Consider the following 22,375-nt stretch of genomic DNA (forward strand, 5'->3'; position numbering starts at 1 on the left):
TCTTGAAATCTCCTCATTCTTTGGGTCAGGTTGTTGGCAAGACTTTTTCCAAGGCTAAACAGTTTTTTTAATGTATCTGGCAGATAACATTTTTGTTGGGTTTTCTTTGCTTTTCACCTAATTTCCAAGAGCTCGCCAGTTTTACCAGTCAGTACTAAATGCTGGTGCTTTGATAGCTGGGATACATTAAGGTAAAAATGAAAAAAATTGTTAAATGGAACAGCTGATTTTTAAAAAGTGCAATCAGATCAGAAATATAAACTTCTCATTGGATGTTTTTGTTTAACCATAAAATTAGAGGAAAGGGTTTTACATGCCCCAGATACACCTTAGTTCACAAGCACTGGGTTAAACACAGTTGGTGAAGGACTGAGTGAGAGGATTTTCTGCTCTCATCCTCCTCCCTATATTCAATCATGCTTCAAAGTGTTCATCGTCTTGCTGGATAGGTCATCCTACTGAATATCAGAAAAGATTTGTTAACAAAATAAAAACTCATGACAATTCTCTTCACTCCAATCCTGGAAGCACATATTAAGCACATACTATATAACCAATAGAGAGCTAGATGTTAGCAATGTAAAGATAAAATGAAAAAGTTCCTGCTCTCAAGGAGATTACATGCTATTAAGGATAACAACATAAAGAAGCACATATAAATGCAAACTTTAGAGATAGGAGTTGCACCTATGAATTCTGGGTGAGAAAACTCCTTCTACCAATGGAGATCAGCCTCTTCTCTAGAAATTATAGTCTTAGGGAATAGTCTTAGAACACTGAGAGTTTAAGTTACTTGTTCAAGGTCTCGGAGCCAGTAAGTGTCAGAGGCGAGACTTGAATCTCACTCTTCTTGGAACTGAGTCTAACTCTTGATATGCCATTCCAGATTGATGAATGATAAATGGAATATGGGATATAATTACTGGGGAAAAGACACAGGTCTAATGTAAAGATCACTTGGTAACCAAAAAATGGGTTTCAGAGAATATAATAGGAGACACCGAGTGGGGATAAGGTCATGAGGAGAACAGGACTAATTTAGTAGGCTATGAGGGATCAAAGTGGCCAGGGAAGGGAACAAACCCTTAAAGGCAAACCTTTGCAACTCAGAATTTGTAAAAATTTGAATTTGAAAATGTTGAATTTGAAATGTGAAAAATTCTGAGTAGAACCTTAGAGCATCAGATTATCATAGCAATGGAAACAAGTTTGATGTAATTATCACTCTCTAAACAAGAGGTGGTATCAAGACAATTGGAAAATTCTTGGTCCTATCTGATGTTCATGTGGGGGGTGGGGTGGCTCATTACAGTCTCAGAAGCTACTCTAGACCATTTCTAACTCAGGGCTTATTCGCTTGATTTCATCTTCTCTCCCAGGGCTTGGGGTTCAAGACGTCCTTAGTGTACTTCCAACTGAAAATTAAACATTCAGAATGTCTAAAAAATGTCAGTGACAGTTTCAATTTATAAAATAAATATGAAATTCTCAGGTGAGGATATCAAGAAAGGACTTGTATGAGAGATGGCACTGGTGAGTAGTCTTGAATGGATGAAAAGATTCCAAGAAGTAGAGGTGGAGAGAGAGAGCATTTCAGATAGGATTTCAATTGGTAAAGTACCACAGTGGAAGAGATTGAGTATAGAGTGCTTAAAAGATGGTGACATATAATGTTCCATATGATACCATTTAAAAAATTGAATAATTACTCTTTGAGCTTTCAGTTCTTTATGAATTCTTAGCAAGGTGTATGAATTGCATTACTGTGGGAAATGAAGTTATGTATTAGAAGGATAGCCTCTAATTTATATTTGGAATTCCACAAATTTCCATATTTTATTTCGATAAACTTTTGAGTATTCTTGAGTTTTATTTTTCTTGTTAAAGAAATTCTAGAAATAAGAATGATTGAATGAATAAATGAATGAATGTAATTTTATTTATTGTTTTACTTATATATTTATGTACATTTTACTTAATAAATACCTATTTATTATTTCTTTTATTAAGTTTATTTTTTAATTTTTTTAAGTACCTATGACAGGCAAAGTACTGTTAAGCACTGGTGATACAAATAGAAAAGTAAGACAGCACATGATCTCAAGGAGTTTACATTCTAATTGAGAAGATTACAAAAATGTTAGGTTTGAGCTGCAAATCTAATGGAAAAGTTCCATGGCCATTAGGGGGCAGTGGCAAAGGCAAATAATCATGCTTCTTTTTAAATGTCATTTCCAGTGATGAAATCATATTCATGTCTGAAATTGAGGCTTTTGACAATAACAAGAATTTTGGTGGCATGAACATTCTTTCCTTGGTCTTCAGTAACTTTGCTTGTGACAACAGCTATCAAGATTTTGTAAGCATCACAAACTCTGGATAAATTTCTGAAGCCGTAACAACCTGTCAGTTACAAGAGAATCTTGAGATGAATGTGTTCTGAACCAGTTTGTCTTCTCATTTCCATTATTAGCTTGTGAAATTCAGCAAAACACATCAGATAGAGTCTATTCTAAAGGCTTTACTATTAAAAGCACCCTAGATATGATTAGTTAAGGAGAATAAATATATTGAGGGCAGCTGGGTAGCTCAGTGGATTGAGAGCCAGGCCTAAAGATGGAAGATCCTAGGTTGATATCTGGCCTCAGACACTTCCCAGCTGGGTGACCCTGGACAAGTCACTTGACCCCCATTGCCTAGCTCTTACCACTCTTCTGCCTTGGAACCAATATACAGTATTGATTCCAAGATGGAAGGTAAGGGATTTTTTTAAAGGAGAATAAATATAATTAACAAATTGGACAATGTTTTAGAATTTACATTGTTCTAAAAATTAGTACCAATAGCAGCTGATGTAATAGCTTTAAAAGCCAGGCTATCTGGCTTTCACTCTATCAAAACTGTACTTTCAAAAGACATTAATGGCCTTTGCTCTCATCAGTGTCTCCTAATTCATAGAGTTTAATTTCTTATCATCTGGAACCAGCATAAGGAAAGGATCTTTTAAACTCCCCCCTCCGTCATGCACAGCCCTGCTCTTTTATTTCCAGCATCCCTTCAGTCTAAGGTATCATCCCTTCATCTTGCTGTCAGATTCATTTTCTCAAAATCCTTCTGTCCATCTAGCAGTCCTGTCTCAGAATTTAATAGTAGCTATGTTTCACCTACAGGATAAAATCTTCCACAGACCTTTGTGGGTTAGACTTGTAGAGTAGACTGCAGGTTAGCCTTTGAGATCATCTAGTTTAAGTCTTTCATTGGCAACTAGGTGGCACTAGGTAGATAGTACTAGGTTGGGAGCCAGGAACCCTCATCTTCCTGAGTTGAAATTTGGTCTCAAACATTTACTAGCTATGACCCTGGGCAAGTCATTTAACTTTATTTACCTCAGTTTCCTCATCTGTAAAATGAGCTGAAAAAGGCAATATCAAACCAGTCCAGTATTTTTGTTGAGTAAACCACAAATGGGATCATGAATAGTTGGACATGACTCAACAGCAAGTCCAACTCTCTTATTTTTTAGATGAAAAAATGGGAACCCAGAAAATGGTATATTTATTCATTCAAATGATATTGATTAAATACCCACTATATACAAGACACTGTGATTGTCCAAGATGAAACATTTTGTCGTATAATCATAGCTTGACATTCATTGCCTCCCCTAATCAATTACCAACTTTTCTAATCTCCTACTCTTTCCTTAAATTAAGACCCCTTCTCAAATGAATAAGACTAACTGGCTTTGCATCTTGATTTTTTTTTCATGCTATTTCCTTTCCTTGAAGGGTCTTTTACTCCCCTCTCCAAAACCCAACATATGACCTTCATTTCTTTCTAATCTTTATCTATTGACGAACTCACCGACTTTTCCCCCGTCCTATACCAAACTAAAGCTTTTTTCTTCCAATATAAGATAGGTTTTTATTAAAATGTCATCTCAGAAAATGTATGTTCTAAAATCTTGGTTGCCAGGAAATAGTTTAGTTTTGTATTTGTTGTTCTAAGCTCCATCACATTCTCCAATATTTAGTTGGTACTTAGTAAATGCTGGTTAATTTCTGATTCCAGGTTCAGAATAGAAGCCATAAAGTCATACTGTCTATCATAGCTAGCTAACTAAATATTTTTGTTGAATGTCTAAAAACATTAACATGTAATTTAGAGGCTTCATTATCTTTATTAATTAGATGAAACGATGAATAATTATGCATTGTTTCCCAAGCATGAGATTTTGAAATAATACTTAAACTTAGGAGGCTGGTGGAACAAATGTTATTTTGATAAGTTGGTAATCAAGAAAAGACTTTTTTATCAGCAATTTAGATTCATTTTTTTTCTTCTAGGGTGCCAATGCTCTTGTCACCTATGCAATCATTAGTGGTGCAGATGACAGTTTCCATATTGACCCCGAATCTGGAGAACTGATTGCCACCAAGCGTTTGGACCGAGAACGCCGTTCCAAGTACTCCCTGCTGGTCCGTGCAGATGATGGTCTACAGTCTTCAGATATGAGAATAAATATCACTATCAGTGATGTTAATGACCATATACCTAAATTCTCCAGACCTGTGTACTCTTTTGATATTCCAGAAGATACCACACCTGGTAAGTAACTGGAAGATTGCCATATTTGCACAGCTATTTTTTTTTCATCTTTATTATTGCTTATTATTGCTAATAGATTTAGTTAAGTTTTGCCACAAATTTGGCATAAAAATTGTTGCTGGCTCTAAAGACACTCAATAATCTTTCATGGGTATAGTTACCTGGTCCAAAATACTGTTTGACTTTTCAATATATTCTTAAAAAAACAAAAACCAGAAAAAAACCCTTTGCCTTCTGTCTCAGAATCAATAGTATGCATTGTTTCCAAGGCAGAAGAGCAGAAAAAGATAAGTAATGGGGATTAAGTGACTTGCCCAGGGTCACAAAGTTGGGAATGGTCTGATATTCTGAACCAAAATATGAACCAAGGACCTTTCATCTCTAAGCCTGACTTTCAATCTACAGCTACCCTTTCATGTATTCTTGAATAAATTATGATGGTGAAGGTTTACTCTTCTTGAATATTCAATTCCCATAGCTTTGGAAATAATACAAAATATCTTTAAATATGTTAAGGTCATTTTAAGTAATAGTTTGTTTAGTGCCTACTCTGTTCAAGGTTTGTGCTAGATTACTTATTACATCAAATATCTGTTGATATCTTATCCAATGTTTGACAAAATGCAATGCTTGAATCTGGAATTGCTTGAGGTTATCCATTATGAAACTTTGTAGAAAAGTAGCATGATCTATAAGAATATTCAAAGTTTTTGAAAGCATTTATATGATGAGGTCATTCTTCTTTTCTTCCATTATGTCTCAATAAAAGCTCTTCCACAAAGGTGTTTAATATTTTAAAAATATACTTTATTTATTTCCAATCAAATGTAAAACAATTTTTAATATTCATTTTAAAAAAAATGTTGTGCTCCAAATTCTCTCTCTTCTTGGTGTCCTCCAACTCTTGTCCCTTTGTGAAATTATAAGCAATGAGATATAGATTTTTATATGTACAATCATATAAAACATTTTTCCATATTAATCATTTTGTGGAAGAGATTGCAAACAATGAAAAGGGTGGGGGGAAATTTTAAATCATTTCTTAGTTTACTATGGAAATATTTCAGAGCTCTTTAATTTCAAAAATGTGGACTCTCCATCTAACATAAATGATATATACTTAATCTATATATGTTATATGTCACTCTATAAACTGTAAAGGATAATTTTATCATTGTGACCTAAACTATATTAATTATTTGGTTGCCATGGATATCCCAAATATTAAAAAAAAATATCCAAGCCAGCTGGAAATTTATGGTGATTTAATTAATATAGTGGAAAGAAATTAAGAAGGAAGAAGGAAAGGGTGTAGTATTTCTCCCACCTGGCTTGTGCCAGGAGGAAGACCAGAGGCTCTAGGAAGGTAAGGTTTTGAAGAGTAAAGGAGGAAGGAATTAGCCAGAACTCCAAGAGGGCTCAGCCAAGATGCCTGAACCTGAATCAGCTCAAGGGCAAACTCACTGCCAAAACCCAGACAAATAGCTACCACCAAGCCAAGATGTCGGAATGCTTAGCATGCTGCCAGCCAGAGCCGCCTCTCCAGGGAAAGAGGGTGAAGAGGGGAAGTGACATGCCCAATATAGACGATTTTACATCACTTTCCTGCATCTCATCTGTACCAATTATAGCTTACCTCGACTTAGGATACCCCAGGGGTCTGTCAGTTGTTTCTGCACATTTCTGTTGAAGGCCATCTTCTTAGATACTTAATCCTTGAGTATGGATGCAGACATTTCTGACCTTGTTAAACTAAGAAGGGTGGAGCAATGTAGAGTTCCCAAGACCTGATTATGTTAGACCAAGTATCTCCTTGTTACAAATCAGGAAATAGCTAAATCAAATCTTCTAAAGTATGGTCTGAGTAGGGTGGAGTAGTTTTAAAACTCACAATTCCCCAAGACCAATTATTTTTTTGGCCATCAATAAAAGTACTCATCCATCTATGGACAAGTTGTAATGTACATCTCCATTCTAATCCATGCTAACCCTTGGGCAATTGAGAAATAAACACAAAACCAATCATCCAGTCTTTGCTACAAGTATTCAAAATTTGGTAGAAACAGTAATGTTAGAAGAAGCACAAAAAGCAATGCAAATGTCTATTAAGTATGAAATTCACTTAGTTTACTTCATCTAAAATAGACAACAATGATTGAGTCAAATTTACCTTATCTCTAAGAAGAGAAGTTAAAGTAGATTTATCTTTTCAATTATTCTATCTCTACACAGCTGAACTTACTTGATTGTGCTAGAAGATAATATTTATGTTACTTTAATAATTGAGTAAGTTTGTTCTTTACCAAAATAGAGATTTTGTAGTCTTACCTTTTAGAAACATTGAAATTTCATCTTTCTTTTAACATCATAGAATGAGAGTGAGAATAATAATATAATAACATTAATACAATATAAAGTCTTAGCAGGGATTTTTTTTCATTTGTTCCCTTTTTTAAATTTGTTTCATAGTACAACAGTTGAACTATCTTAAGTGCCTTGTGGATTTTCACAATTGCATTTGTTGATTTGAATGCCACCTATTTGTCTATCAATTACTCAATCAATCAATATTTATTAAACAACTATATGTCCTAGACACAATACAAAAATAAATTAGTGGAGGAGCCTATAAACAAACCTATACATATGAATAAATTATATATAAGATAAATAGGATTACCAGGAGGAGAGCACTAGAATTAAGAGCAATTGGGAGAGGCTTCTTGTAGAAGATGGGATTTTAGATGCAATCTGAAGAAAACAGTAGGTAGCGATGAAGAAAAAAAATATTCTAGGAATGAGAGAGAAACATAAAAAGTTTCCAGTCAAGAGATGGAACAACAAGAACACAAAGGTCCCATTTAACTGAATAGTTCCCCATGCAACTTTTTATGACTTTACATTTTGGCAGATGACTAATCTGAGCTGATGGTTTTTCCATACTGATAAAATTATAGGTATAAGATTTCACCCCTCCAAAAATAATGATCAACAGGGAATTGATTTTTGTGGTATTTTTCATTCTCTTCCAGGCTCTCTGGTGGCTGCCATTTTAGCTACAGATGATGATTCTGGTGTGAATGGAGAAATTACATATACTGTGAGTGAAGATGATGAAGATGGTATCTTTTTCCTGAATCCAGTCACTGGAGTCTTTAATTTGACTCGAAGTTTAGACTATGAAACACAGCAGTACTATATCCTCACTGCCCATGCAGAAGATGGTGGAGGACAATTCATGACCATCCGTGTTTATTTTAATATTCTCGATGTGAATGACAATCCACCAGTCTTCAGCTTGACATCATATAGCACATCCTTAATGGAGAACCTACCTCTTGGATCCACAATTCTTATATTTAATGTCACTGATGCTGATGATGGTGAGTAACTGTTATGACATTCAACTTTGTTTTTGATATGTTATAAAATAGCTATGTGTTATGGCAAAGTAGATCAGGGTGACTTGGAAGCAAGAAGACCTATTTTAAAGCTCAATGACCATGGAACAGTCACTTATGTACTCTGAGCTTTGGTTTCCCCCTATATAAAATAGGAATAACATTACCTTTACTAATTAATATGGGAAATATGGGGAAGTCCAGTTGTATCATGGATAGTCAATTGGCCTTGGTTTCCAGAAGATTTAGAATCAAACTTACCTGTCTGATTCCTCTCAGTCTCCCCAGGAAACTCTTTAAAACTCTAAGGTGACAGAAGCCTTCTAATATTGTTAAGATAATTTTAGTGTTGTGACTTGAAATCTAGATTTAAATGGTCACCAAATAAAATTCCCAAGTCAGTCTGGAAATTATGGAGATTTTAGTTTATATATATATATATATATATATATATATATATATATATATATATATAGAGAGAGAGAGAGAGAGAGAGAGAGAGAGAGAGAGAGAGAGAAACTGCTTTGGCTCAGGCTGAGTCAGACAGTAGTTAAAGGCCTTGGCCAAAGTGGCCTAAGAGTAAGGGAGTCAGTCTTATCACTCACCACGAGACCGTCTCCAAGCTGAATTCCAGTCCTCCACTGAATTCAATCTCCTGAACTGAGTTCAGAATATCCACCCTGAACTGAATTCAATTGCCTCCACTGACGTTTTACCCCTTCCTTTTTAAAGAAATTTTCTCTTATGTCACCTCCCCTAAATTTTCATGTATACCAATCACAGTAGACGCTTTTTTCCAGGACTACCCATTCTTAGTTCTCACCAATCTTTAGTTCTCACCTTCTCTGGTTAGATTATATCTTCTGAGGTACTTCACACTTCTTTATTAAGCTTACCTTTTGTGAGCTACTTGACCTTTTTGTGATTAATTTAACCTTTATAGGTACTTAACACCTTTTTGTATTAGAACTAAAAATATACCTAGCTTAAGGTTCTAGTTTCACTATAATGTATGTTAGGTACCTTCATTGTTCAATCAGGAGTTTACAACTTTATCTAAAGTATGTCTAATTAGGGTGGAGTAATTTTAAAAGTTCTCAATACATTCCTGATTCTTGTTAGACCAAGTATCTCCATTGTTACAATAAGGGAATAGCTAAATAAAATCTTCTAAAGTATAGTCTGAGTAGTTTTTAAGATTCACAATATGTATATTACTATAGCAAGTTTCCTCATCAACATTCCAAATACCAGTGAAAAAAGATAGTTTGCATGACTCTTCTCACTCAGAAAAGAAAAGTTCAGGTTGAAATAATATATTTAATGTGCTTTATAGATTGTGAAGTACTATATGAATTTCAGTTAAGTCCTATTATTATCATAAATATTCTATTATGAAAATAGCATTAAGTTTTCTTTAGAACTATTTACTCATCTAAATATAAAGGAAGTTTCAGTGAACCCTTCTTGTTCCTCCTGATAAAATAATATTTCTCTCATCTTTTGTTTACTTACTGTAACACATACAGGAATTTCGTTTATCATGGTAAGAGCTATAATTAAGACCCCTTGTGTAGATTTCTGATAGCTTTAAATGCTGTGAATTGAAGTTCTTTAGTAAAATATGAGGTATAAATAAAATTCTTGGAAGGGAAAGACTAAAGAGAAAGCCTTAAGAAATACAAATCTATGCTTAATTTTGCCTTTTGCAGTAGTTAATAGTCCTTGGGACATATAGCAGAGTTTTCTAACACAGTTCATCCTCATGATCATTTCTCAAACATGGATCCTTTGACTCTGAGTATATTTTGTTATGGTATAGTCCGGGATACTAACAGTTTAATTTAATTCAAACCAGCAAGCCCTTATTTAAGACATGCTGTGTTCCAGAACTGTTCAAAATACTTGGCATAGAAGATCAAACCAAAATGGTCCTTCCCTCAAAGAACTTATATTCTACTGGAATCTTGTATATCTTTGAACACTGGCTTCCTGATAAGAACCCTGGATTTAGAATGAGAAAATCATAGAATCCTAGATTTAGAAGTGGAAGGGAGGCCATCAGTTCAAACCTTCCCATGTCATAGATGAGATCTGGATTTAAGTCCTGACACTGTTATTAACTTGCTATGTTATTTTGTGTAACTCAGCATCACAGGTCTAAAATTGGGAGGACTCTCTCAAAGCTCATCTAGTCCAATCCTCTCATTTTATAAATAAGTAAACTGAGGACCTGATAGGTTAAGTGGATATACAGGTTTTTAATATTGAAAGTAGAATTTGAACTCTGATCTTCTGACTCCAGAAGTATTCCCTTTTTCATTGTACCCTAAAATTATGTATCTTTTGTTTTCTCATTTGTGACATGAAAGAGACTGGACAAGATGATCATGATAGGTGCATCCAGCCCAAAAATCTATAATCTGTAACAACTTCATCTTTTTTGAGGTATTTGCAAAAGAACTTTCCCAATTTTCTTTTAAAATCTAACTTCACTGGCCATTCTCCAGTAATGTAAACATGAAATAGTAGAGAGCAACATAGTCCAGACTGTCTATGCAAACATTTTGACTTTCCCTGTGTCAAGGAGAAGAAAACTGCTTATATTCTTCCTCATGTATCCCACAAGAGTAAATCCTGCTTTGCTAAGAATGAATGGAGGCTCAACTCCCAGAAAGAAGGAAACAGATTTCATATAGTGCTTAGACAGTCTAAATAAATGATCAGATGTAACAGACTGCTCTGGTTGCTGTGGGTTGAGATGACCTTCAAGCAATCTTTGTATTGTGCTCTATCTTTGCTCTTTTGTTCTCTCCTGTTTCCTCTCAGGGTCAGTTCTAAGGAACACTTAGAAAGTAGCATAATTAATGAAGGCAAAGAAGGACAGTGATGTAGAACGATTTGAAGCCAAAGAATCTGTACACTGTCTGAAATGTTTTCTTAAAGTCGAATGATTCTTCACTTGGTTCAAATTCCATTTTTGACCTGAAACTTTTGCAAATCTGTAAAATAGGGAGTTTGACTAAAGGGACTCTAATTATCTCTCTCCTAGATTTGGATCTTAGAGGGATATCAAGTACACACACACGCACACACACACACACAGACACACACATCTTATAGATAAGAAGATTGAGATTGAGAGGGGTTAAATGACTTGTTCAAAGTCATACAGTTAATAAACATCTCAGATAGAAATTCAGCTCAGGTCTTCCTTCATCAATATAACTCTTGATTCAATATTATTGACAGTTCTTAGATGTAGACACTGTGCTAAATCCAATAGTAGAAAGGCAAAAATAAGATGACTTTTGTCATTCAAAGGAATATACATGCTACTGGGAAGATACACAGAAGGCCCTTCTAAGTGTAATAAAAGAATGGAGAATAAAGGGGGACATAAGAGATATCAGACAAAACAATCTAGAAAAGTTTAAAGTGGGAAAGATTCCTGAAAACTGGTAATATCAACAGAGAAGATGAGTTCTGAAATTCAGATATGAAGCTGGAGTTTGTTCAGGGAACAGAAAGTCTTCTCATTCTTCTAGAATGCAGTGTATGTGACAGAGTATAAGACTAGAGTCATATGTAAGGTGATTTGTATCTAAATTGTCGAAGACTTTAAATGTGAGGCTGAGGTGTTCAGTTTTGTCCAGAAGAAAAGGAGTCAAAGAGGCTAGGTTTAACATTTGTTTGAATTATGGATTAGAGGGAGAGGAAGAGAAAGTGGTGTGAGGGAATCTTTTGTTACCCATATCTCAGATCCACTATTTTTATATTAAATATCACAGATGCTAATGATGATAATTTCTGTAATATTATATTGTATTCTTTCAATGTAAGATTTCTGTTTTTAATAATAGTTATAAAAATCATTAAATTGTGTTACATGGTGTATAAGAGTGATTTAGAGCCATGAAAACTTGGATATAAATTCCACTTCTGATGCAATCTCTATGAGTCTGCTGAAGTCACTTAACTACTCTGAGAGAGTAGAAATGATGTATGAGTGTAGAGCAGGCCATGGGCTTGAAAGATGCCTTCTGAAGTTATGGACAAGGATGCCCATGTAGAAAAGTGTTCACTCAATAGGGATAGAAATATTTATGAGTATGGAATAGCAGTAATAAGCAGATTGGGACATACTGAGGCTGTGGACCAGGGCATCTGGAGATGTGAGTCTACTCTTTAGGGTACATATATGGGCTACGTATAGAAATTTGGGAATCATATGTATAGAGATAATTGTATTCATGGGAGAATATGAGATTCCCAAGGGGGGGGGGAATAGAGAGAAGACCAGAAGACTCAGGAATAATCCTTGGAGTTATATATTTATGTGGATGATAAGGAAACGGAAAAGTAATAAAAACAGGAAAAAGGAGAACTGGGAGATATAAGTATCTTGGAAGCAAGGGAGGTAAAAGTATACTTAAGTATTATTCAAGGTTGTCAAAAAGCTGTTGATAGCTTTAAAGAGGATGAGGGCTGAAAGGGGACATTAGATTTTGCACACAGGACCTTTGAGAAAACTCTGTATAGAGTTATAAGGTTTTGCGAGGTTGATAATAAAGTGATGAGGAAGTAGAAGTAGAAACATAAATAATTCTTTTGAGGCTTTTATAGATGAAAGTAATGAACTATATTAGATAGTTTGAGTCAATGGACAAGAGAGTGTAAAGATTAAAACTTAGGGGAGACTGAGGCAGGTAGAAATTAGTTTCTCTCTGCAAGGAGTATTATATTTTTATGAGGCTTATTAAAGGTTAAGGATTAAAGAAAATACAGAATAAGAAAGCACATGCCTAGGCCAGAGAGGCCTAGACAGGATAACCTCACATCATGAAAGAGACACATCTGCTCCAAAACGGAAGTCCAAAAGAGCCCGAGCCTATTCACAACAAAGTTTAAATATCCCATCTCGCTCTCAGCCCAGGTGAGAATTCAATGAGATTAGAGGACATTCTGGGGGAGTGGAGCAAGGATTTCTGGGGATTGAAGTCCTGGATTCGAGTCTATTTTTACAAGGGCCAAGGAGAAGCTTTTTGTTTAGTTGGTTAGCTAGATTTTGATGGTGAGGCAGTGTTGAGCACACTGGAAGGTAGTAGATAAGAAACTAGAAAGAAGGGAGAGATCAGGCAAGGCAGAGAAAGACAACAGAATATTTATGGTGTATGCCAGGTGCCACACTAAGAAATGAGGATACAAATACAAGAAAATGCAAAAAGGACATTTCATGCCCTGCAGGAGATTTAGGAGAGAAGGTAACACATAAAAGGGACCTTAAAAGTGTAGGAATATGTTATGTGGAAGGGGGTGGGGGAACAGGGTTTTTGGTGAAGTTTGGGAAATGGAAAGGAAGCTGTTGGAAACGTGCTATTAAAGTCCAGAAAGTTAGAAGCAGAACTAAGAGAAGAATGAAGGTTGGCCAACCTCTTTAAGGAGAAGAATGATCAATAGCAACCTCCCAGAAGAGAAAAAGGAGGAGGATGGATTCAAAACAATAAAATCAAAAGTTAACCTTAGCAAGGAGAAGGATCTTTTAATCTTCTGAGGCTAAAAGAGGCATCTAACTTGTCTCTCAATTACTATGTGATCATGTTTTTCAAGAAAACCATTGCTAAAAATTGAGAGATCAATGAATTGAACAATTCTTCAGTCAAATCCACTAGGGTATCTTAATTAGGTCAAACAATTTTAAAACTTAATTAAGAGATCTTCAAGCTAGTCAGGGGCCATTTAGTCCAACTAGTGCCTGATCGAGAATCCACTTCAACATTATCTGCAACAAATCTAATGTTGCCTTGAAGACTTCTGGTGAAGGAATTAAAAATTTGCCTTCCATCTTGACATTGAAGGATTTTGATTGTCAACTTTTAATTTAAGATCAGGAAGAGAAATTTATGATTTATTCAGTATGAACTAAGGAAATGTTAATTCATAGATTTAGACACATAACTGTAGTGATTTTTATTTCAGAGTTAAATTTTAAAAGTATAGTTTTTAGAAGAGATAAGAAGGTTCGCTTGATATTGTAATGGACTTTCCTAAAACACACACACTTATAACCTGAGGGAGTCTGCTAAATACAGGCCACCTTTTGTGTTCTGTTTCTTTAACTGGCTGGTTGATTTTTCAAGCAACCTTGTGTCATTGTTTCAGTACTGAATACCATATCACCATAGTTTCCTGCCAAATGACTTGAATTATAAGACAGGCTTCCTGTTCTTTATACCATTCAAAGATAATAAAATGTATTTTGATAAACTTGTTTACTGAAAATTGACCATTCACTTATATTAGTCTGCAAGTTCTCTCTTTGAAAAATTACACATGTCTATTAGTCCAAGGTTAGAGATTAGACTGAGGCCCAGGAAAATCTGATGTTTGCCCAAGATTGAACAAAGGATGCCAGTGGTGAGATTTGAACCCAGAGTCATGGGGTGGCTTGAATCAAGAGGATCTCAAACCATTGCAACAACTGTCTAGCCTTCATGTATTTCAGGACCACAGTGGCCAACAAACACATCTTTCAGAATGTGAGTCAAGCAGAACATTTTGTGAATCTGATCTTTACTAGAGTTGCTGAGTGTGGGCCATCCACATATTTCATAGCAGAGACATAATGGCTTGCACCAATGAAAATAACCAGATAGCATAAAACCTTTCCCCCATTGACAAGTCCCATCACAGAACTGATTGGACACGAGGTATCTGTAAATTTTAAAATATAGTGAAGACTCAGAGAGGCCAAATCACTTTTCCTGACATCAAACAGAATGTCCCAGAGATAAAATGTGAACCCTTGATTTCTGACCCCTAATGCAGCATTCAATGACAACTCTCAACAGGGGAAATGTTGGAAGACCACTTTACAGAGAATTCTTATTCCCCTACTTGTTAGACTAGAGTGCCTCTGCAGTCCCTGGCTTCCAGATGAAACCGTGGATCTGGAATCAGGCAGACTTGAATTCAAATCTTACCTCACCATTTCCTAGCTGTGGGATAATGGTTAAGTCACTTAACTCCTGTCTGCCTCAGTTTCCTGATCTGAAAAATGGGGATAAAAATGACTCCTTTTGTTCTAGGATTGTGATTATATTAATGTGCTTAGCACTGTGCCTGGAACATAGTAGATTCTTAATAAGGGTTTGTCCTACTCTCTTTTTCTTAACAATATGAATGGAGATAATATTTACATGATGTACCCCCAAAGGAAACTACTTTAAAAGCCTTAAATCTCATGAGCTACTGAAGTGGGAATGACAATAAGATGTCCAGTAATTGGTTAATTATAATTGTTGATACAGCCTTTCCCAAAACATGAGAAGTTCAAAATTCAATCAATGGGTGATGTAAAAGGTATTGGAATGATCACTTTCAGCACATTGACCACTGAGTCTACGAAGTTGGAGTGTTTCCAGTGGCGCTAGAAGGTGGAATGGAAAATCCACTAAAATGTACATTCCAACATGGATAGCCAAAGTATAGGATTTCAAAATAACGCATCTCCTCCATTTGTGATTTGAACATTCCATGCAAAGAAAAATGCTTCTGAGTATCATACTCTGAAAGATAACACAAAGGCCCACAAGTCATTCTCTTTTAAAATGTCAACATGTATTTCCTAGATGTATAGCACATGCCCAGAGTCACTAACGAGCCTCGTCATGAATAAAAATGATTTCTCTTCAAGAAAGAAAGAGAGAAAGAGAGAGAAGAAGGCTTCTCTGCCCTATAATTGCAGAGGTTCGATTACAGTCATGGGATGAGGGCTGTTCATTCCATGCCTTTGTTGACTTTTCCTTATATGGAGATGGAAGATTTTATGAAGCATTCTCTGATGGTTTGACTTGCTTGCAGACTCTCTTTCTTTAATTAGTGCAGCTTCTAGAGTCACTTGCTTGAACAAATGTGACTCAAACACAGGGAATTCCTTTTTCCTTTGCCATTTATTTTGGTGTTTGTATTCCTAACCTAATGTAGCCTCAAGTTAAGTGAAATAGCAATTTCTGACTCCGTGCATGCCTGTTTTGGCATGTTCTAAAGTGTCTCTGTCCTTTGATCTAGTGAATAGTATCATATCCATCAATTTAGCTGAATGCAAGTAATAATAAAAATAGCAAATGCCCCATAAGGACACGGCTCTGTGGTAGGCCCTGGGGATAAAATAATGAAACAATCCAAGCCTTCTTTAAGCTTACATTCTTTTGGGACCATAAAACTCGCACTCTGATTTTTTTAAACCTTTACCTTCCATCTTCGAATCAATACGGAATATTGATTTCAAGACAGAAGAGTGGTAAGGGCTAGACAATTGGAGTGAAGTGACTTCCCCAGGGTCACAGAGGCAGGAAGTGTTTGAAGGCATATTGGAACACAGGACCTCCTAACTCTAGGCCTGGCTCTGTATCCACTGAGCCACCTAACTACGCCTACACTAATAATTTTTCTAGTTTTCCCTACAATATCTTCCAGAGGAAGTTAGTGCTAATAACTGGATGGGGGCGGTATAGGAAAGATGCTTGATAACGGGTCGCACTTTGCTTTGCTTTGAAAGAGTCTCTGAAGAACAGGCCACATTGCTGACCTGAGAGATATCAGATCACAGAGCTTAGATTTATGACTTAAAGGGACCTTGGGGTTCATTTAGTCTGTTCCATGTCCCCATTTTACAAATAAGGAAACTAAGGCTCAAAGAAAGAAAAGGAATTCATTTAATATCACATAAATAGTGAGTTACTCTCATAACCAGAGTTGTGTAGTAATGTCATTGTGATGATTAATAAACAATTTAAATAGATTCAGAATTTGTCACTACTAAAGAACGTCTACCATCTTGGGTTCATTGGATCATAAACTCAGAGCTGGAAAGGACCATAAACACTGAGTCCAATCTTCAATCCCCCCATTTTGCTGATGAGAAAAATGAGATCCACAGGGGTTAATTAACTTGGGACCATGGCAGCTAGGTAGCACATTAAATAAAACACTGTGTTTGGAATTGGGAAGTCTTATCTTCATGAGTTCAAATCTAGCCTCAGACACTTCCTAGCTGTGTGACCCTAGGCAAGTCACTTAGTTCCATTGGCCTCAGTTTTCTAATTTGTAAAATGAACTGGTGAAGGAAATGGTAAACCATTCCATTATCTTTGCCAGGAAAACCCCAAATGGGGCCACCGAATGTCAGACGTGATTGAAATGATCAAACAACAATAACAACTTGAAATTATAAGATCATGAGAAGAGAGCCGGAAGAGGACCTTCCAGGCCAGGCCAGTGATGTTCTGCAATAAGCAGGCCAGTTGCTTGGCCTGTACATACCAGACAAGTCACTTTCTGCATGGTCCATTTGGTGGAAAGAACACCATTTGAAGTTAGACTTGATTCTAAGGTTCCTTTGTTAATTGTTTCTATGTGACTTTGGGCAGGTCATATTCTTGCTAGCCTTTAGTTTGGGACTAAGATGCTTGTTGTTCTGAATAGGAAACGGAAGAGATTTTGGTTTAAAATTCTCTTTATCTAGCTTGCTTTCATCTAGTTGTTTTGCCTGTTGTCTTGCTCATTTGACGGGTAGCTCCTTGAGAACAGGGACTGTTGTGTTGCCTTTGTTTTAACTTTTATTTATTTGTTTATTCTTAATTTAAAAGATTCTTGTTTTGCTATTTTAATTTCTTTGTATCCCTAATCTTAACACAGTGCCTGACACATATTAGGCATTTGATAAATGCTAGTTGACTGACTCACAGTCTGAACTATGGCTGCTAATTTCTTCATATATAGTTGAACATCAAGAACTCTAAAGTCTGTGTTCAATCATGGATACATATGATTATGGAGTTGTGTACGGACACGTGTACATATACAATGCATATATAGAGAAAAGGTACCCTCAAAAGCATCTATTCCATTTTTTGCTCTTCCAGAATAAGAAACTGAGGCCTAGAGAAGTACGGACAGTTGCCCAAGTAGAAGAAGTGGGATTTTTCCTAGGTCTTCTCACTCTTGGCTTCTAGAATCCAGCCCCAGAGAGTCTAAATAGCATCAACGATTTTCCTTTTATTACTTGTCTTCACTACAGAAATCTGCTCCACAGCTTGAAACAAAATGGTGAAATAGAAATAACACTATCAATCCATCAGAGGCTTCCAAAGGAATTCGTTTATGTGCGTCAGGGTGGTCATCCTTTCATAGTCAATTGTTATACATCAATACTGAGGACAAGTTGTGACCACCCACCTAAACACAGACAGCTTGGAAATATAATGAGATTTTTATGGCTTTCTTTGCTTGTTGTTATTTCTCCTGGGGTGGAGGACTATCCAAACTTCCTTCTGCCTCAATAATCCAAGCGGCTGACATTTTTTATAGCACTTTCAGTTTTGCGAAATGCCTTACATGCTTCATTTTTCTTATTTGATCCTATAAAGTCAGCGGAGCAGGTATAAATGAGAAAAGGGGCTTAGAGCCTTGGCTGTGGTCACCCACACATCAAGGGTATAAGGGAGGGATTTAAACCAAGATCTCTCTCATTTCCTATTCTGAACAACAAGCATCTAGGAAGCAATTATGTGTGCTGTGTGCTGGGTAAAGAAATACAAACAAAAAGAAGGAAGCCATGCCCTCAAGGAGCTTATAGTCTGAGAGAAGAAGACAACATGAAAAGGGGGGAGGAGGGAGAAGGCACCCAAGTCGAGGCATCATAGCAAAGTTCAGATTGTCACAATCACATCGAGGTGGGGAACAAGCTTTGATTGCCTTGGGCCTATCTCCAGCATGGAGATCCCCTTGAAGGAATCTTCATTGTCAAAAAGGTGCTACCATGGTAAAGGGGATTTCAGGTTAGTTCCTGGGTCCATTGTCCATTCCATAGTCCATTCCGTAGACAGCACATACACATAGTATGTACTATCTCTCATCTCTAAACTCAAATGATCTAAATAATAACTAGTTTTCTGTGTGTCCGCCATGCCTAGAAATCTCTCCTTTTTACCTTCATCTCTGAATCTGTGAACTTGTCAAAGATCAACTCATATCACCTCCTATCACAAGTAAATTTGGTCTTTCATAGTAATATTTTTTTTTTGTAAAATTAAAATGGATTTTTTAAGTTGGATTTTAAAAAGCCAATCCGAAAATGAGTCCTTTCCATCATTAAATCAAATCATCTTAATTTCACAAGGTTTAGAAAGAATAGAGGGCTTTTGATTTTTTCCCAAACTTTTTAAAATGACCTTGGTTGCTTATGAGTGTATCCATTCATTTAAACTTACCTGGTACTCTATTAGGCAGTGGTCTGGGTATATTGGAAAAGCCTCTGAGGTGTAATAATATGCCTTGGCAAGGGGTAGGGAATGAGAGCATTGGACAGACAGAAGAACTAGAGAGATGAAGAGACAGAGACAAAAAGAGAGACAGAGAAGAGAATGGTATTTATAATTAATTCAAAATCTCCCACGTTGTTGTTTCACCCTCCTCAAATTTGCTTTTGCTTATTCATTTGTTTAAATGTCACATGCCATCCCTCCTGACTATTCGTATAACTTCTTGATTAGAATATAAGTAGTGGCAAAGGCAGGGGAATTTATTCTGTTTCAGCTTTGTGTTCCAGATTTTACAGTGTCTTGCACATAGTAGGCACTTAATAAGTGCTTGTTGGAGTGGACTGTTGGATTAAGGTGTATTTAAGAGGAAATGGAGTGTTGGAGCTCTAATGAATGGCTGGATTTTATACTCTAGGATTTAGAGCTGTTATTCTTGGTGTGATCACCAAGGGTTTGATTTGTGTGGTGGTTGAAGGGCCAGTGTCAAAGTATTTCATCCTTAAGATCAAGCACCTCTGGTTTCAGAGGCTCAGGAGAAAACCCCAGCCCTGGGTGTGAATTGATGAGGCTTTCTTTGCTGCTTTCATTACATACATGTAATGGCCACTGAAAAATTAACTTCTCATCATTTTAGGATTTCCATACACTCCTTTGTTTAAGCCTGGAAGGGGACTTCGAAGTTACCTAACCAAGCTCTCTCCTTTCAAAGAGAAGTTAACTGAGAAACAAAAACTCTAGGGGACTTACCCACGATGACATAGGTAATAAATGTCAGACTTAGGATTCAAACTCAGATCTGATCTCAAATCTAGAGCTCTTTTCTCTGTACTATATAGTACCCCATCCTCCAACCATTCCTCCACCTAATCAATTACTTCCTTTTTTAAAAACAAAATAGTTAGATTAAATATTAATTGGGTTTCATTTGTAAAAGAGAAGCAACTAGGAAGTAGTGGGTAGAGAGCTGCCTTGTTGGCACTGACTTTGTGATGTTGTGCAAAATACAGTGTGGTTAGGCAGTTCCCTAGGACCATAAGTTAGAGAGAAAATATCATCCTCCAATAGGAGATGGAATTTCCTCATCTGGGCAGTTCTCTATGTAAATGATATCAGAGAATAGGTCAAACTTTCATTTGGAAAATTATTTTATAGAAAAAAATTCATTTTGAAATGCTTTCAAATAAAGACACAATACAATGTGATCCAAATAGGAACAAATTAAGAAATGATCATCACAAAGGAAGAAGCTTCTTAAAGTAAAAAAGCACTTTAAAACATAATTTTCCGGCTAACATTTCATTCAAAGAAACTATTTAAGATGACTTGAATTTATAAAATTTTACTTAAGGAAATAGTTTTATCATGTTATACATCAGAAAATTATGTTACACAATCCTGAAAATGTGTCAGACTTAAATTACTGAGGTTTTTAAATGCCTTCTATTAACATTGCTTCCTTAAAGGCTAGGATCTGACCAAGAAATAGTAGGATAATTTATGTCAATATAAGGTATTTTGCATATATTATCTCCTTCAAACTTTATTACAACCCTATAAAATGGGTACAACTGGTATTATTTTCCTTGTTCAATATATGAGGAAACTGAGACCAACTAGTTTTTCCATGGTCATAGAGTTAAAGAAGATTGGATTTTTTTCAATTCAATATAAAAAAATAAAGAAGATTAGAATTAGTATGTATGTTTTTTACTCTGGAATGCTTCTTCTCCCCTGATATATTTATTAGAAATTATTAGTAGTGTTTTAACCCTCTATTAAGTAGCATGCTATGGGGAGCCGAATTATGCATGTCTCAAGTATAATCAAAGCTCTAATTACTTTGATTCAGGTATGTATTTAGTGGAGATGATTATTCAACTTTGGGTTCAGAATTTAACAAAAATGCAAAAGTAACAATAAGCATATTTATTATGACCTGGGTTAACCTCTTTGAACGAAGTAATTTTTCCTTCTTTTTTTCTTTTAGGACCTAACTCCCAGTTGTCTTACAGCATCACTTCAGGGGATAGCCTTGGTCAGTTTACCGTTGACAAGAATGGTGTGCTAAAAGTCAGGCAGACTTTGGACCGTGAAAGTCAATCCTTCTATAACCTGGTTATTCAGGTTCATGATATGCCACTCCCTTCAGCCTCTAGCTACACCAGCACCGCTCAAGTGTCTATTATTCTTCTGGATGTCAATGATAATGCCCCAACTTTCATTTCCCCCAAACTCACCTATGTTCCAGAAAACACACCCACTGATACTGTTGTGTTCAAAGCTCAAGCAACTGATCGAGACAGTGGTCCCAACAGCTATATTGAGTATACTCTACTGAACCCTTTGGGAAACAAGTTCAGTATTGGGACCATTGATGGAGAAGTGAGACTCACAGGGGAACTAGACAGGGAAGAGGTATCCAATTATACTCTCACTATAGTAGCCACTGACAAAGGCCAACCAGCTCTCTCTTCATCGACGGAAGTGGCCGTCATCATCCTTGATATCAATGACAACAACCCCATTTTTGCACAAGCCCTATATAAAGTGGAGATTGATGAAAACACACTGACTGGGACTGATATAGTTCAGGTCTATGCTGCTGATGGAGATGAAGGGACCAATGGACAGGTCCGCTATTCCCTCCTCCGTGGAAATGAAAACCATGAGTTTAGAATGGACTCAGTGACAGGGATCCTTTCTGTAGCTAAGCCTTTGGACCGAGAGAAGAAAGCGGCTTACTCTTTAACTGTTCAGTCAGTAGATCGAGGCAGTAGCCCCCGGATGGACACCACTACAGTGGAAATTATTCTCTTAGATATCAATGATTTTGTTCCCGTCTTTGAGCTGTCACCATATTCTATCAACGTCCCTGAAAATCTAGGAACCCTGCCAAAGACAATTCTTCAGGTCAGTACTATTAAATAAAGCAATTATTTTTATTTTAAGACAATTTCCCCCTCCACTAAAACAAGCAAACAAATAAGCAAAAATGAGTTTTCTTATGCCTCTCATGGTTAGCAGAGGCCTTTAGGCCCAGTT

The 22,375-nt window shown here is 36.2% G+C and overlaps 1 protein-coding gene across 1 annotated transcript in view; it reads left to right on the forward strand.

Annotated features, from left to right (window-relative positions):
* FAT4 (FAT atypical cadherin 4) overlaps positions 1-22,375 on the forward strand; it is a 203,997-nt gene that overhangs the window by 77,979 nt on the left and 103,643 nt on the right. Inside the window, exons 3-6 of the mRNA XM_056803836.1 lie at positions 2,239-2,359; positions 4,347-4,608; positions 7,641-7,991; positions 21,321-22,243. Of these exons, the coding sequence (XP_056659814.1) occupies positions 2,239-2,359; positions 4,347-4,608; positions 7,641-7,991; positions 21,321-22,243 (1,657 nt within the window). The remainder of the gene's footprint in view (positions 1-2,238; positions 2,360-4,346; positions 4,609-7,640; positions 7,992-21,320; positions 22,244-22,375) is intronic.

This window comes from Monodelphis domestica, chromosome 6 (genome assembly GCF_027887165.1).
Source record: "Monodelphis domestica isolate mMonDom1 chromosome 6, mMonDom1.pri, whole genome shotgun sequence".
Classification (NCBI taxonomy): domain Eukaryota; kingdom Metazoa; phylum Chordata; class Mammalia; order Didelphimorphia; family Didelphidae; genus Monodelphis; species Monodelphis domestica.